This window comes from Pleuronectes platessa, chromosome 18, assembly GCF_947347685.1.
Source record: "Pleuronectes platessa chromosome 18, fPlePla1.1, whole genome shotgun sequence".
Lineage (NCBI taxonomy): Eukaryota > Metazoa > Chordata > Actinopteri > Pleuronectiformes > Pleuronectidae > Pleuronectes > Pleuronectes platessa.
In genome coordinates, this window is record NC_070643.1 from 13,261,911 (window position 1) to 13,276,776 (window position 14,866).

Sequence of the window (14,866 nt, forward strand, 5' to 3'; positions counted from 1 at the left end):
CACAGGAAATAAGGAAAATGATGTGAAAGGCGGAGATGAGGACGTGTGAAACCTCAATATGTGTAACTCCTTTGAGAATTTCTTTACTATTGTCTTTTAAAATCTCATTTCAAATGATTTCTCTGTTTGAGCATCTTCATACACACACATCTGCATACACACACATCTGCATTGATCCTGTCCCTGACTGTCTGCAGTCTTCTCTCATTTAACATCACACCCATAGAGCAGGGGAGATTCCACTTGCAGTACTTTGACTTGTAATAGAGTATATTTACACATTGGGTTAGTTTTACATAAGTGAAGTATATGAATACATTTTCCAATTGCATAAGATCCATTCAACAGAGTAAGTGTTCTGGATCTTATGAGTCACATCCCATTGACTTCTTCATCAGGTTTCCGGTCGTCATTAAATCATTACTGATCAAATTACCCCAATCACTCTTTCGATTTTTCGATCATGATGGATTACAACAGAGATCCTCAAACTTATTTTTCTGGAAAAGCCCTCCAGAGGCTAACCCTAACCCTTTCTTGTCAGAGGATCATACATTTGCTCTGAGGAGAAACAAGGTCATACTGAAAATCTGACACTACCCTTGTGCATGTGATCTACATGAATCCTTGTGTAAATACATGGGGAGATTCAGTTGTCTGTGGTGTAGACACAATCGTTTAATAAAAGAAGCATACGCGCACCCTGCGGTAACTCTGATTCTCTGTGCAACATTTAAAGTGGTTGTAATGTGGGCTCACTGGGGCTGCTCTGGTTTGAATGTGTATGGGTTATAGAGATATCTACACCTGCAGATTCACGGAAACAATGAAAAATGATCTTTATGGGCTGGGGCCATCCGTCTTTATCTCCCTCACCAAATGGGACACACACACACACAAAGAGAGAGACACACACATACACAGTTGTGTCTCCATGACTTCAGAGATTATTATGTTGATTTCTGTGAGACTTACTCTAACCTTGACCATAGTACTACTTGCCTAACCCTAACCTTAAACTGACCACAAACCTGACCTTACCAAACCAAACCAAACCAAACCAAATCTAACCCATTCCTAACCCTAACCCTAACCCTAACATAACCTAACCTAACCTAACTTATCTTTACCTAGCCTAGCCTAAACCTAAACCTAAACCTAAACCTGAACCTGAACCTGAACCTTAACCTTAACCTTAACCTTAACCCAACCAAATATACACACACACACACACACACATATATACAGATGCCTACATGAGCTATGAACTCTGTGATTTTGGTCTCTACATACAGTTCTGTGTCTTGCTCAAGGACACCTCGGCAGCAGCAGCCGCCTCTGCACACCCTCTCCCTCCTCCTCTTGCTCTGGAGGAGCAGGAGTCCGTTTGACCGCCTTTGCGCACCGTGAAGATTTTCAGGCCGTGACGTATTTACTAACGGGGACGCGCGAGTTTTCGCACCGGTGCTCCATCTGCTCGCGAGGGCGACTATTTGTGGAGGCGAACGAGCCTCGCTCCCGAGCCGCTCTCACCGGTTTCTTCCCGCTAACGGACACACTTGTCAATAAGCTCCGACACCTTCCCACCGCTGCGTCCACCGGGAGGGAGACTGGGACCCGCCACACTGTTGACTCAAGTTTTCATTCGGACACGTTCTCCATCACAAAAAGTGAGATTCACTTTTTACAACCCAAGGTACTAAAAGAAGAAGATGCTGGATCGTTGGAACCCGACTGCTGTGTGGTTGCTCTATGGATGCCTGGCTTGTCTTGTCATCAGCTCAGTGAATGTCAATGCAGACGGTAAGTTCCTATTTGGATCCACAAATGACAAGAAACCCACAGACTTCATTATAAACTCAAATCAGAAAGTTTGGGGTTCGCTCCTCGGCGCGCAACGGAGGACGAGCGCGCGAATCAACGGCACCTGTCGAGTCATCTCGTGCGTTTAGGTTTATCATCACACGGGAGCATTTTCTTTGGCCCGTGAATGTTTTATTCTCTGATATAAATATTGAGTCTTAAAGAAGAACCAAACAAACACAGCAGTAGACGTTCGTAAAGCTGTGCGTAATGCTGTTTGAGTGCTTATTCATCGTCCAGCTTTTACAGATTAGGCTTAGTTTGCTGTTTCCCCACGTTTTATCTATATACTTATTTAAAGGATGAACTTTAAAGGTTTTATACACAGGCTTACAGCATATTTTCTTTAGTATAAGTAAACGTGACTGTATATTGTGACCTTGAAGGGGACGTAGTGCCAATTTACAGTAAATGTACCTGTCACCTGTTAGAGCTCACGAATATCAAACGTCTCTGCTAAACTGCATCGTCCAGATACTGACATGTAAAGGTTGAACTATGTTTAGACTGATCATGAGATTTGAATGCGTCTGGCGTCAAATATGATTTCATATTATGTCGTTGACTTACTTGGATCTAGACTTTTACACAATAATAAGCTGTTACCTTCGTTTTAGGACAGATATGTCTTGATCACTTTTTCACGATTTAGGCCTACTTCTGAAGCCCTCTCTAAATCTGTAGCAGGTTTATGTCTTAGATTGTGACTCTAAAGTTTACATATCCCAAAACTATATATTAAAATCAGTGCTAAAAACTTGTCACACTGTCACTGTTAAAATAAAGTTCTCCTAATATTTATAACAGGCTCTTTAGCTGTCCTCACTCATTTCTGATGCATCTTTAGGTTTTCTTCAAATTTATTTGATTGTAACCTACAAAAAAATTGTTCTAATAATTGAAGTGTGTAGTTCTTACACAGGCTGCCATAATCCAAAAGCTCATAGTTCATTTTCTCAGCAGACACTCTGTCCACATTAGGGCTGAGCGATAAAACAATATCAGTAGTTATCACATATCATTTTCACTGCAATATAAACTAAGTCCTATTTATATATCAATGTAATGATTATGCATTGTGCCAGCACAGTGAGGAGGTATAACACATCATCAGTCTACGTCATTTAACAAGTGTTTATAATCCTCTGTGCATAAAGAAGAGTTTAAAACCACAACCATCACTCAAAGATCTATCTTTACACTTAAAATAAATAATAATGTGACATTAATCTGGAGAAATACTGATACTGACTGAATCATTTTTGGCCATATCACCCAGCCCTAGTCCACATACACCTGCCACTCGCTGAGTTTTTGCTTTGCAGAGTTTCAGAGTTTTTCCTCTTACTCCCTGTTTTCTCTCTCCTCTCAGGTCGGGTGTTTGTGTTGGACCTGAGGAACTCCTCAGGCCCTCAGGGCTTCAGAGATGCCGAGCGGGCCTGTGCCTCGCAACGTGCCCGCCTGGCATCGGCGGAGGATCTCCGTCACGCTGTGATGGAGTGCTTCTTCTCTACATGTACCCGTGGGTGGCTCTATGGAGGCACAGTGGGGTAAGAAAAGAAAAGAAAAGAAGTACTCCGTCTTCGTTTGTTGTAAGGGAAGAGCACGGGAGGCGGCTGATTTCTAGAGATGTCAAAGGTCATCTCTGGTGTGTGTGCTCCTGCGTGTGACGGAGGTCGTAGGGATGGATGAAAGAGAAAGGAAGCGAGGGGTTGCAGCGGCAGTTTGAGAGAGCGGGAAGGATAGAAGAGGAGAGTGACACATTTCAAGGGGGAAAGAGAAAAAGCAGAGAGGAAGAGCGGGAGAAAGACTCCTCTGTTCCTTCCTGGAGGAGGAGGGAATTCAGAGCCGGGGTGTCATGTCGACAACTGCCTCCATTTACACCTCTCATCTCCCCGGTAACATGACACACGGCTCTCAGCACCCGGAGACAGAAAGAGACGGAGATGATTTTGGGCACGGGGGACGACAGGTACACCCTTATGGTCAGGGGTTTGAACAGCAGTAATTACACAAGACCAAATGGCCCTTACAGTGCTTCTACAATACCTTTAGTTAAATACATGGTAATCAGGGGTTTATGATGTAAGATCTGGTCAAATGAATATATAAAAAATACTCAGATGACACTAGCTCATAGTTTCAATAGAGGACTAACATCCGACGTCATTAAAAATGGCGGCTTCCAGAAGAATGGCGAACGTCTGCTCGATGGAAAAGCTGAAACGTTTTTTTAAACTCTCCGTACACTCCCTGCGTGTTGGACAGTGGACATTAGCTTTCACACCCACGTACCATGTCTCACAGTCATCCATCTTCAGCTCTGTCCGTCCAGCTCGGTTCATCCCCGCCCATCGTCAGACCTTCACCAACACGACGACTTCTGCCGTGTTTGTGACGAAAAGTTTAATGTAAAAAATGGGCCAAATTTGCGCTCACTTTTTGCAGCATCACATCACGCCCACTCTATATATTTACTGTTTAGGCTGGTCACATATTTCAGAGCATATTAACTGAAGGGCTGTTGCTCTTGCTCTCCTGCTGGCTCCCTTCAAAGCCGCTCCCTGGTTTCTGTTGTAGCTGTAGGTTCAGAAGTTCCAGCCCTCACTTCACTACTGCATTTACAACCAAATATATAATTTCAGGATATGTGTCATTGAATATATATAAAGTTGGAGGATGCGTCTACACTTCTTCCCAGAAATGAAGTCAAAATATATAATGGATACAAACGCTGCAATCAACGTGCTTTGTTTTTAAAATATCTAGTAAACAAACATCAGTGTGATAAGAACTACCTACATGACACTCCTTATTTGAGAAAAATCTATTTGGCGTGTGCTTTGACTTTTTAGTTTGGCTCATGTCCCAATTGCCAACATGGAGGAGGCAGAGTTTATGACCTATGCTCCAGCCAGCCACCAGAGTAAGGTTGTTTACTCTACAGTCTATGCAGTGTATTAGCAGGTTATGATGTATAATACTGGAAACTGGTAAATTCATGCACCACAAACATCTCATCAGACAGACTTGAATCCAGGATGTTTTGAGACATTGGCTTTAAGATTTCGAAATAAAAAAATAATTTGTGACTCTTCTCGATTGGAATGAAAACATCTAAAAAGGCAAAAAGAAAATGTTGACTCACAGAGCATATCATGATAGTTATTTGTAGATTTACATTGTGGGTAGAAAGTGTTGGTGTTTTAGCCTTTGCAGGTAATCCAGGGTCAATTCAGACGTCCAGTCCCATATCGGTTCTGGAAGTTGCTTTGAAAATAGTTCCCTTATATCTGGTGTGAGTTGTCTTCTACAGATTTCCTTTGACGTCATTTTTTAGCTCTCTTACATAACAAAAGGTTGACTGTTCTACCGTAACGTCTTCATCTTAACTGTCAATCACAGATCTGCTGCCCGGCAACGGAACACATCAACCACACATACGCACACACACTCACACACCCAACACACATCCTTAAGGTTTTACTGTCATTATGTCATATAAGGCGATGGCTCTGAGAAACATGGTCAGGTGAAGCATACACTGTCCCTGATAGAACCCCCCCCCCCCCCCTTCCCTCTCTCCCACACACACGCACCTTCACTTATACACACACACGCACGTGCACAGATGCCTTATGAGCTATAGTTTAATATGAAAACAGACTTTGTGATTTTTGTCTCTGTCTGGGTGTTTTCTTGGCGATTTCTCACTTCCTTCTCTCAGACTTTTGTCCTTATAAGCTGAAGTTATGGCGTCGCTCGAGCCTTCAGGATGACTCACGCTGCTCTCGTCTCACAGTCTGGAGCTGCACTGCCAGTCAAATGCTTCCAAATAGTTTGATTAACTCAGTTGCACAAGTTAACAAAAACACACACACACACACACACACACACACACAAACAGACACATGGACAACTCTTGGCTCATACCTTTTTATTTGACGAAGCCTGATTAATATAAATAAAAAGTAATGTATCTGAGCTCGGTGAAACTTTGCCACGACTTTTCTTTGTACATGTGGTGGAGCATTGCTATGGGAACATGATTTGATTGGCCTGGGAAGTTTCGCTTCCGTCTTATCTGGTGCTTTCAATGATAAGTGGGCTAATGATGCTATAAACCCAGTTAGTAATGGGGCAACCAAAAAAAGACTACTTACTCATCGTTTTTAGCTTGAAGGCATCGTGTTCCGACCACATTACTCATTTAGTCCTTGTGGAATAGGTCTCATATTAAGTCGCCTATGTTATGATTGTTCTCGACGAAGCTGGCTGTATCTTTAGGCTTGTATGGGAACATCTATTCCCAACGTGCCATTGTTAGATAATGTTGTGCCACAAGCTACAAGTGCTGATACTGCAGCGTGTCCGAGGCATGATGTGTGTTTTTGTACTCTGATGTCATGCTGTAATAACATTAGTACAGTACTGCATAGATTGTATGGTGTCATGTTACCCGTGTACATATCTAAACCAGAGCACACAACACACATGACATGATTTGAACACGCCAGAGGGTTGAGCCGGAAAATGAAGTCACTCTTCTTGCAGAAAGAAATGCCTCATTAATACTTTAATACTTATACTAATCATTGTGTTAGCTTTATTTTACTGTTGTAGTCAGACATGGTAGAGAAAGTATAAACAGTCTGATATGCTTTGAGGTATTTGAGTCCAGTGGTGTCCCTCGTCTGAAAGGTCACAAGATGAATCTGAGGCATCAGTGGATGATTAATGGAGTGGAAAGAAGAAAATATTATCGTCTGCCACACAAACTAACATCTGATATTATATTGTTATATAGCTTTTATTTGACCTCTTAAATGAAACCATCGGACATATTACGAGGAATTGTCTCTTTGGCAATAACATCTAAATCTTGAACATTACAATGGAACATTACACTAAATTTCCTCTAAAATGTGTTGGAGTAAAGCAGAAAATAGCACAAAATATTAAGTGTGTTTCTGTGCATGTGTCAGTTTGTGTTACAAGTTAACACGCTGGGTTTAATTATGACGGCCCTCAACGCTGGAGTCTATAAATGGGCTTTAAACATGATTTGGTTTTAAACGAAAAACAAAGATTTCCTCACTGTCCTGCCTGTGTGTCTCTCTCCTGGTTTCTAGGACCACTGTGTGTAATGTCGCAGGCAGTGGACTGAACGCAGTGGACGTGAGAACAGAAAATGCCACAGAGGACAAGGCTCACCTGGACGCCTTCTGCATCAAAGATAAAGGCTAGTGAAGACACAGATGTTTGCATATACACAGATGTGTGTTTGTGTTTTCACTAATATCAGTCTTCATTTACCGATCTGTCATGAATATCTGATTGTGTGCAGTGATCCTTGAATGTGTGTAAACCCTGATGGATCTGAAGCTAAATTCCACACACCCACTCCACTCTCATGGGTCTGACAGGGGAGGGAAGTTTGCAGAATATTATTTGGTGCCACTCAGAGAAGAGCTGTACTCCTCCCTTATAAACAGTTGAGCTACTGTGGCTGCACCACACCCCCCATTCTGGATCTAACATTCTGCTGAGGGAGAAATTAACAATCCACTCAATACAAAAGGAAAATAATTTATAAGCATCACAGTTTGAGTTGTAGCTGTAGTAATAGTTAGGAGATTAAGAGGTATTGATGTCATTCCAGTCCCATTATCAGGAAAATACACATATTTTAAATCAATTTACAATAAATCAAGTCAATTCTGTTAGTGAAAAGTTGGTTTTACTGGACCATTCACTAGGGTGGAATATGTTGATTATTTTCTTAAGTAAAAGTACCAAGACAGTGTTATACTTCATTACAAATTAATGTCCTTCATCTAAGATCCTAAAAAAATACACATATCACAGCAAAATGTAGTTACAGTACAAAAGTAAAAGTTCATGTTTGGTCCATCTTATTTATATGATACATCGTTATTGTATTGTACATGATGTTGTACATTTAGGCTACATCACACAATATGCTCAATTTTATCTTTATCTTTATTTGACATGTATCTTTGTGTTTGTTGTCTACAGGCGTGCCGTGTGGGGACCCTCCATCCTTCCCCAACGCTCGTCTGCAGGGTCACCCTGGCTTTGAGATGGGCGATGAGCTGCTCTACACGTGTGTGCCGGGTCACGTGATGCCCAGCGGACACACTGCCTTCAGCCTGCTGTGCGACAGCTGTGGAGAGTGGTATGGACTGGTGCAGATTTGTGTCAAAGGTAAGAAGTTGTCCAAAGTAGCATTTTGGAGCGGGGGGCAGAACTGGGAAGAGGCAGAACGAAGAAGTAAAAAGAGAAATGCCCCATTGTGCTTTTCAAAGTTCTGTGCTTTGACCCAGGCAGCAGGCCACACTGAGGTCAACCTCATCACTTCCTTGCTTGTTGGCTCCCAGTGTTGTAAGGTGACCGCTGCTTGATTTCTGGCTTTTGGGGGAAACAGAGTCTTAACTGTGAGTGGGGAAGAAAAGGCAGCGATGACACCTGAGCGTGACATACCGTGGTGTGGCCCAGTTCATAGCAGAGGGTCTGAAGGGTCCCGGTCTATTGAGGCAAAATGCCAGACATGTGTGCGGGGTTACAGAGACGTAGTTGTCTTTATTTTCAGAAGTAAATTATCCAAGAATAAATCAGAGTGGTCACAAAATGATTTAAATAGATACGAAAGATAAAATCAGCAACCCAGACCTCTTATAATCTTTCAAATGAGAAAAAATCATCAACTGGGAAAAATGATCACGAGTTGCCATTGCTTTATTTGAAAGGAAAACTCATTAAACATACATTGATTTGCTTTGTGAGTGACACATGAGAAGATTGATACTGCTCTCGTGGTTAAAATAAGGGTTAGTTGGTTAGTTAGTAAGGCAGGTTAGTTGGTGTAGTTTCTTTAGCTTTATATGAAAACTGGTAAAATCCCCTACACCTCAACCAGTACCTCTAAAGCTCACTAATTCATATTTTATGGCCAAAGAATTAATGGAATGGCACTCAGAAGAATGCATGGATCCAGGAGAACATTGGCTTCATTGACGCAATCTGAAAATTGTTTGAGATTTTTTTAATTGAGCTGTATAATCATGGAAGTGAAGACCTGATGTAGCTCTATCAGCTTATAGATCATGTATATTTCCTCTTTGTGTTTCCTCAGATGGGACTGAAAGTCACATAGACTATGAGGACAAGTTCACAGATTCCTACGAGGAGGAAGGGCACCACAGCGAGAGGCCAGAGGAGGCCCAAGGCGAAGTGTATGAGGAGGTGCATGGAGCTGCATACCCGGAGGGGAGGGAGAGTCAGGAGCAGCAAGAGACAAGCTTTGGTCTCATTGAGCATCAGGACGAGCATGGAGATGCTGAAGCAGGAGGAGAATCGAATGGTAGTAAGTTTGAGGGTGAAGTAGAGGAAAAAGACGAGGATCGGGCTGTGGAGGACTTTATAGATACCCCGAGGTGGGAGCAGGAGAGGAGGGAGGTGGTGAGGATAGATGTAGCTGCAGCCACAGAGGCACCGGTCTCTCTTCTCTCCCAGAAACACATGTTCTGGTTTCCCTCCGAGGCTTTTCACGAGGAGAGTCAGTCTGTCTCCACCAATCCAGCCACACAGACTCCACAGAGAGCTTCTGGCACCCAATCAGAGGAGAGCAAAGAGCATGAGAGCCAGGAAACCCAGCATCCCGTCGATGTCGATGACCATGATCACGAGCGAGACGATCATGACACAGATGACCGACAGGATGGAGACGACAGCCGCCACTATGATCAACCTGACCCTGACAGTCACCAGGACGAAGATGACCACGATGACCATCTGAAACATTACATTCCAGCTCAGCACGACGATCTGGACAGACGGGACCGCCCCGGAAAACACGACGAAGATCATATTGACCCCAATGACCATTATGACATGGGTGAACATGAAGATGATCGCGTTCGCTACAGCAACCCGGAGTACGATGATCGGGACGACAGCTACGATGAACACGAAAGTTACGAGGATCGCAAGGACGTGACTGACGATCATGGTGTGGTTGTTGAAGAGCATCCTGACGACTCAAAGGAACATCCAGACCAACACGACCATGACGATGGCGAGGAGCATTACGACCTGGAGGAGGACGAAGGCGACCATTTCCCTGATCACGATGAGCATGACAACGATGAGCATGACAGCTACGATGATCACGATAGCCACGAAGATGCCGATGACGGTCATCAGCGTGTCATCGTTTCTATCGCAACAGATGTACGTAAGAATGTCACCGCGAAGGGAGCAGAAGAGAAGGCAACGACAGATGACACCTGGCTAGACGGCTACCCTGTCGTCTTGGAGGAAACGGAAAAAGACGACGCGACAACAGTGAGACCAGAGGACGGAGAGAGGGGGACACACGCTACGACAACAGACAAACCCAACGAGGTGGACATTCGTAGACCTGTCCCCTACACCAGTTTACCAGAGGAACACGAATCTCCCACTGTGGACCCTGAACAAGGTGGAGTAAAGGACGTCTGGCCTGGCTTCATCCCCACCGTTGCTCCTTCTCCTGATCACATAGAGCCCTCAGACTCCCCCTCGTACTCCGACACCCTCGACTACGACACTCAACAAGCAGCTCCCACCCGCTCCTGGCAGGAAGACCTCACCGAGCACCCCTTCCTCGATTACGGCCTGGCTCCCCCGGTGCATGATGGCGACGTCCTGATGGAGGAGCACACCGTGAACAACCTGCCCAGTGAGACTGGCGAGCGTGAGGAGGTGGAAGGGGAGATGGGGGAGGCGACCTGCGTGGGCGGTGACTGCCCTCCGCGTCCTCCTCAGAGCTCCTCTAGCAAAGGTGCTACAATTACCGTCATCATCGTGGCGTTGTGTGCGCTGGCTGCGGCTGTCATCGTCGGGGTGTGGTGTTACCGACGGCAGCAGCAGAAGAGCTCGATGTACGAGATGAACGGGAAGGGCCAGAGTCACAGCAGACAGGGCCAACAGATAGAGATGCAGCAAAAAGTGTAATAACAAGAGACGAGGAAAGAAGGACACTGATGGAGGGCAGAGACATTTAGGACGTGTCGGATGAATTTGAGAAGAACGCGCAGCCCTTCATCTTCCTAGAAAGTAGGCTACTGCATAATTGAAGATTTTGGTTCAGTATGAACAAAAGAGTCCTGTTTTGTACATTACCTGTGTGGTGCACAAAATACAGTAAAACAGTAAGAAGTGATGCAGCAGTATGGTCTGCTTCTTAACAATTCTACGGAAGTTCACCGACCTTTGTCATACTTATTCATTATTTTCAAAGCTCCGATATCTATGTGGACAGTTGGGGGCGTTCTGTCTAGACTGGACTACGTTCCAGGAACTAAAAACAACAAGAGATTGTACGAAATTACCATGTTGGAAAACCCCAAGAAGACATGCCTGCCTGAAGTACTCGAACTGAGACTCCAACCTCCGAAGCTCTTGGACATTGTGGTGAAGATTCTCTCCGTTACTTTGCTGTCATTTATGTTGAGTGGTCTTGTTTCTTTCTTTTGATGTGTACTGTTCTGGATTTATAGATCTCAATCTTCTTTTCTGTTTATTTTGTTTTTTATATATATATATATATTAAAAAAGAGTATCCCACTTGTTAGTTAGAGTTAGAGGATCACAACACTGCAGTAAATTTGGGCAGGTATTTTCCCAAATGAAAGACCTGGATTCTGTTGGACCAGAAAGAAAAGAGAAAATTATGAGTTTGATGATGATGATGATGATGATGATGATGATGATAATAATGGCTAGACCAGATGATAGAACGAGTATGAATAGAGCTAAAAAGAAAAAGAGGCTGGGGAATGGTGTGAATACTAAGTATGATGGAAGAAACAGCTGAGGAGGTTCCAGCCTCTGTTGGTTTTGACAGTCAGCTGGTGAGAAATATAAAGCAGGTTTCCAGACTGCAAACTCGGCCCTGTGTTTGTGTGTGTGTGCGTGTGTCTCAGGTTCGTGCAATCGGCTGCTCGGCGGTACACCGTGTTTGAAGAAGCAGCGAGGGTGCTGACGGCATCCAGACCAGCCAGAGATCAAACTTTGTGTTGCTGCCATGGCAACAGAGAGGAACTACCCCAAATGTTAGAGTTAAAACATTATCAGTCATCTTCTGAAATATTTCGACTGTTCAGAGGGTTTTTCCTCTTGAGATTCGACGAAAGGTAGTTTTGAATATCTTGTGGAGCTGGAGAGCTTTAGTTTAAAAATAGTTCCAGACCTCATGGCCTGAAATGTTCACCAATCTGCCAAAACGTTAAAACAGTTAATGGGTTTGAATGTTGGAGCTGTTCAGTGTACATTAATTGTTTAAATCGCTCAAAAATGATAGATGTCGTGCTAAATATGTTTTCAACAACATCAGTGCATTATGTGCTTGTGCTTGTTTTCTGTCAAGTTATGGTTGATTGAACCTCTGGTTTAAGTTGGAGTTTTCAATTCAAGTATAAATAAGAATTCACACAATTTGTATATCAACTCAAGAAATCGGCCAGAAACATGTTTCTGTGAGGCACCAGGACTTTGAACTTTGACCTTTACCCACGGTAATCTAATCAGTTCATCTGTGAGTCTCAGTGAACATTTGTTTAAATTTTAAAGGATTCTCTTGAGGTGTTATTAAGATAACATGTTCACAAGGCAAAAAGGGTTTCGTGAGGACACCCTCACCTTACATTTTGACTCCCAGATTATAATCAGTTCATCCTCGAGTCCAAGTAAACCTTTGTATCAAGTTAGAAGAAATTCTCTCGAGATGCACTCAAGACATCATGTTCAAAAGTGCACGAACGGACGGACAGCCTGAAAACATAATGCCTCTGGCCACTGGAGGCATAATTATGTTTTTTTGCTCTTTTGTTCTTCAGCTGCTAAATTGAATTAGAAAACATAAAAAAAAAGGTGCACATATGAACAAAGGCCAATCGTCACAGGAGGGTTTAAACTCGTCGATATTGTTATGTATAAAGACGACAAAATTGTGAGTGCTTTACTTTCAATAAGTAGTGGCTGGTGGATGAGGTTATTGGTGGTGTCATCGGTCATGAGTGATTATTGAATTTCTTCTATTTTGTTTCTAACAAAACATCCAGTGTTTCCTGCTGGTTTATAAAAAGTATTTTTTTAATGAGGTTATTTTGTGTCTAGTCATGAAATAAGGATTTGGATAAATTAAGTAGATGAGCGTCTTCTTGACTTCTGTATTGTGGTATCTGAAACTATGTCGACACTATTCTTGGGTGAGTGCATCGGGGGGGAATGAAGTCCCTGAAGTATCTGTATGTTTGTGTAAATATGAATCTACGACTGCATTAACTTGCTGTACATACTGTAGCATATCTGGTGTCACATTCGACGTGACCTCTACACAGAGTCGGCTCATTTCCACCACTAAGAATCTCACTGTTTCGTGTCCTGCTGTAGAAACACAAGTACTGTACTCGCAGATGTCAGCTGCAGGGCCTGTCTGATCGCGCACCAGATTGTGGGATCACCTGAGTTTTTGTGCACGACACTTATGAAAACCAGCGGAGGCGAAAAAGCAGGAAATGATATTTGGACGTAGCTGTGTCTCGTTCACATGACGCTCCAACGTGACGGTTTCTCCTCCCCTTCAAACAGCCTGATGGGAGTGGTGTCAGGGTGAGGTGTGTACTGTGTAGAGCAAGCGTTCTCTTAGTCACAATAAACTGCTTAACATGGGACTCTGGGCTGATTATTGCATTTGATGTGGTTTCAAGTCTTGAATTTCCTATTTTTTCCCCCCACCATCAGGGTCAAACAGAAACATTCAGTCAAGGAGATAAAGATGTGAAATCACGTGGTTCATTTATTGCATTGTTTACTTTTCATTGTGTAAGTATGACCTGTGACCTGTGACCTTGACCTTTAACCTCGACTCCTGACATTCAGCTTTTCATCGTAACTTTCATCCGAGCTCCTCTTTCACAGCGCCGTTATCTTCCTCTCTCCTGACGCCCTCAATAAATGTTAACAGATGATGGAAAGATGTCAAATAAAGCATTGTCAAGGAATAAGGAGAAGCAATAAAAGAGAGGCGAGTACAGGGAGGAGAGAAACAAGAGCACAGAGCTGCAGACAGAGAGACACACACACAGACACACACTGTAATACAGAGGGAATGTTCCCCTGTGGGTTTTTAACATCACTGTGTGACAAACTGCACTGAGACTCGATGTTCAAACATTATTAAACAACTCAGTGTTTTCTCTGGCTGAGTCTCTCTGCTCTGCACAGCCCTGTTGGCTTTCGTCTCAAAGGCCGCGGCTGTTCGGCCCTTCAGGTCTTCTTCAAGCAAAAATACCAAACATTCCCAAATTCCACTTTTTTTAAATTGCGATGTTTCGCAGTTTCCTTTGAACTATGTGATTGGGAATGGATTGCTTTTTTTGTTCTGGAAGGTTGGTCGGACACAACATGGCGTCTGAAGACATGGGCTTGGACGTAAATAAATTGTAACAAGTAAATCTTATTATTTCATGCTCAAGATGTGTCTCTATATAGATGGAGAAATGTTGTCATTAGTTGAAAGAACAATAAATTATGTTTTTATTTGATATGTACTTATATAGTGCTTTCTAGTCTTGATGGTCACTCAAAGAGCTTGTTCATAAAATGTATCACATACCTATAAATAGTAAAACTACTCCAGACCTTTATCTCTATCTTCGCTATCTATAAAGTCTTAAATGTCCGAATATGACGTACTAGCTCTAAAAAAGCAATTAAGTAGATTTTAATGATGTAAACGTTCATTTGACTGATGAGTTTACAAACACCCTGGTCAGGATTCATAGCGTCGCACTGGGATTGGCTTTAAGAAAGACTGTGGATACCTACTGTTTGACTTTTTTCTGTTTGCGTGATGAAATAAAGTGTTATTTCTCTACAAGGCTACTTCACCTTGTCTTCAATAGTAATCAAGTGTAAGTAATTATGGGATTCTGAT

At 43.0% G+C, this 14,866-nt stretch overlaps 1 protein-coding gene across 1 annotated transcript; it reads left to right on the forward strand.

Annotated features, from left to right (window-relative positions):
• The first annotated feature begins 1,490 nt into the window (after positions 1 to 1,490).
• Positions 1,491 to 14,720, forward strand: susd5 (sushi domain containing 5). The gene is made up of 5 exons (XM_053447003.1): positions 1,491 to 1,803; positions 3,236 to 3,413; positions 6,996 to 7,105; positions 7,903 to 8,091; positions 9,020 to 14,720. Exons 1-5 carry the CDS (start codon positions 1,713 to 1,715, stop codon positions 10,879 to 10,881), a joined length of 2,430 nt encoding a protein of 809 aa, XP_053302978.1. The 5' UTR covers positions 1,491 to 1,712; the 3' UTR covers positions 10,882 to 14,720.
• The last annotated feature ends 146 nt before the right edge of the window (positions 14,721 to 14,866 follow it).

Excerpts from the sequence above, each read along its gene's own strand:
- susd5 (XM_053447003.1), top strand. The coding sequence starts at position 1,713 with ATGCTGGATCGTTGGAACCCGACTGCTGTGTGGTTGCTCTATGGATGC. Across the intron at positions 1,804-3,235 it reads AGTGAATGTCAATGCAGACG|GTCGGGTGTTTGTGTTGGAC; the intron begins GTAAGTTCCTAT and ends CTCTCCTCTCAG. Across the intron at positions 7,106-7,902 it reads CTTCTGCATCAAAGATAAAG|GCGTGCCGTGTGGGGACCCT; the intron begins GCTAGTGAAGAC and ends TGTTGTCTACAG.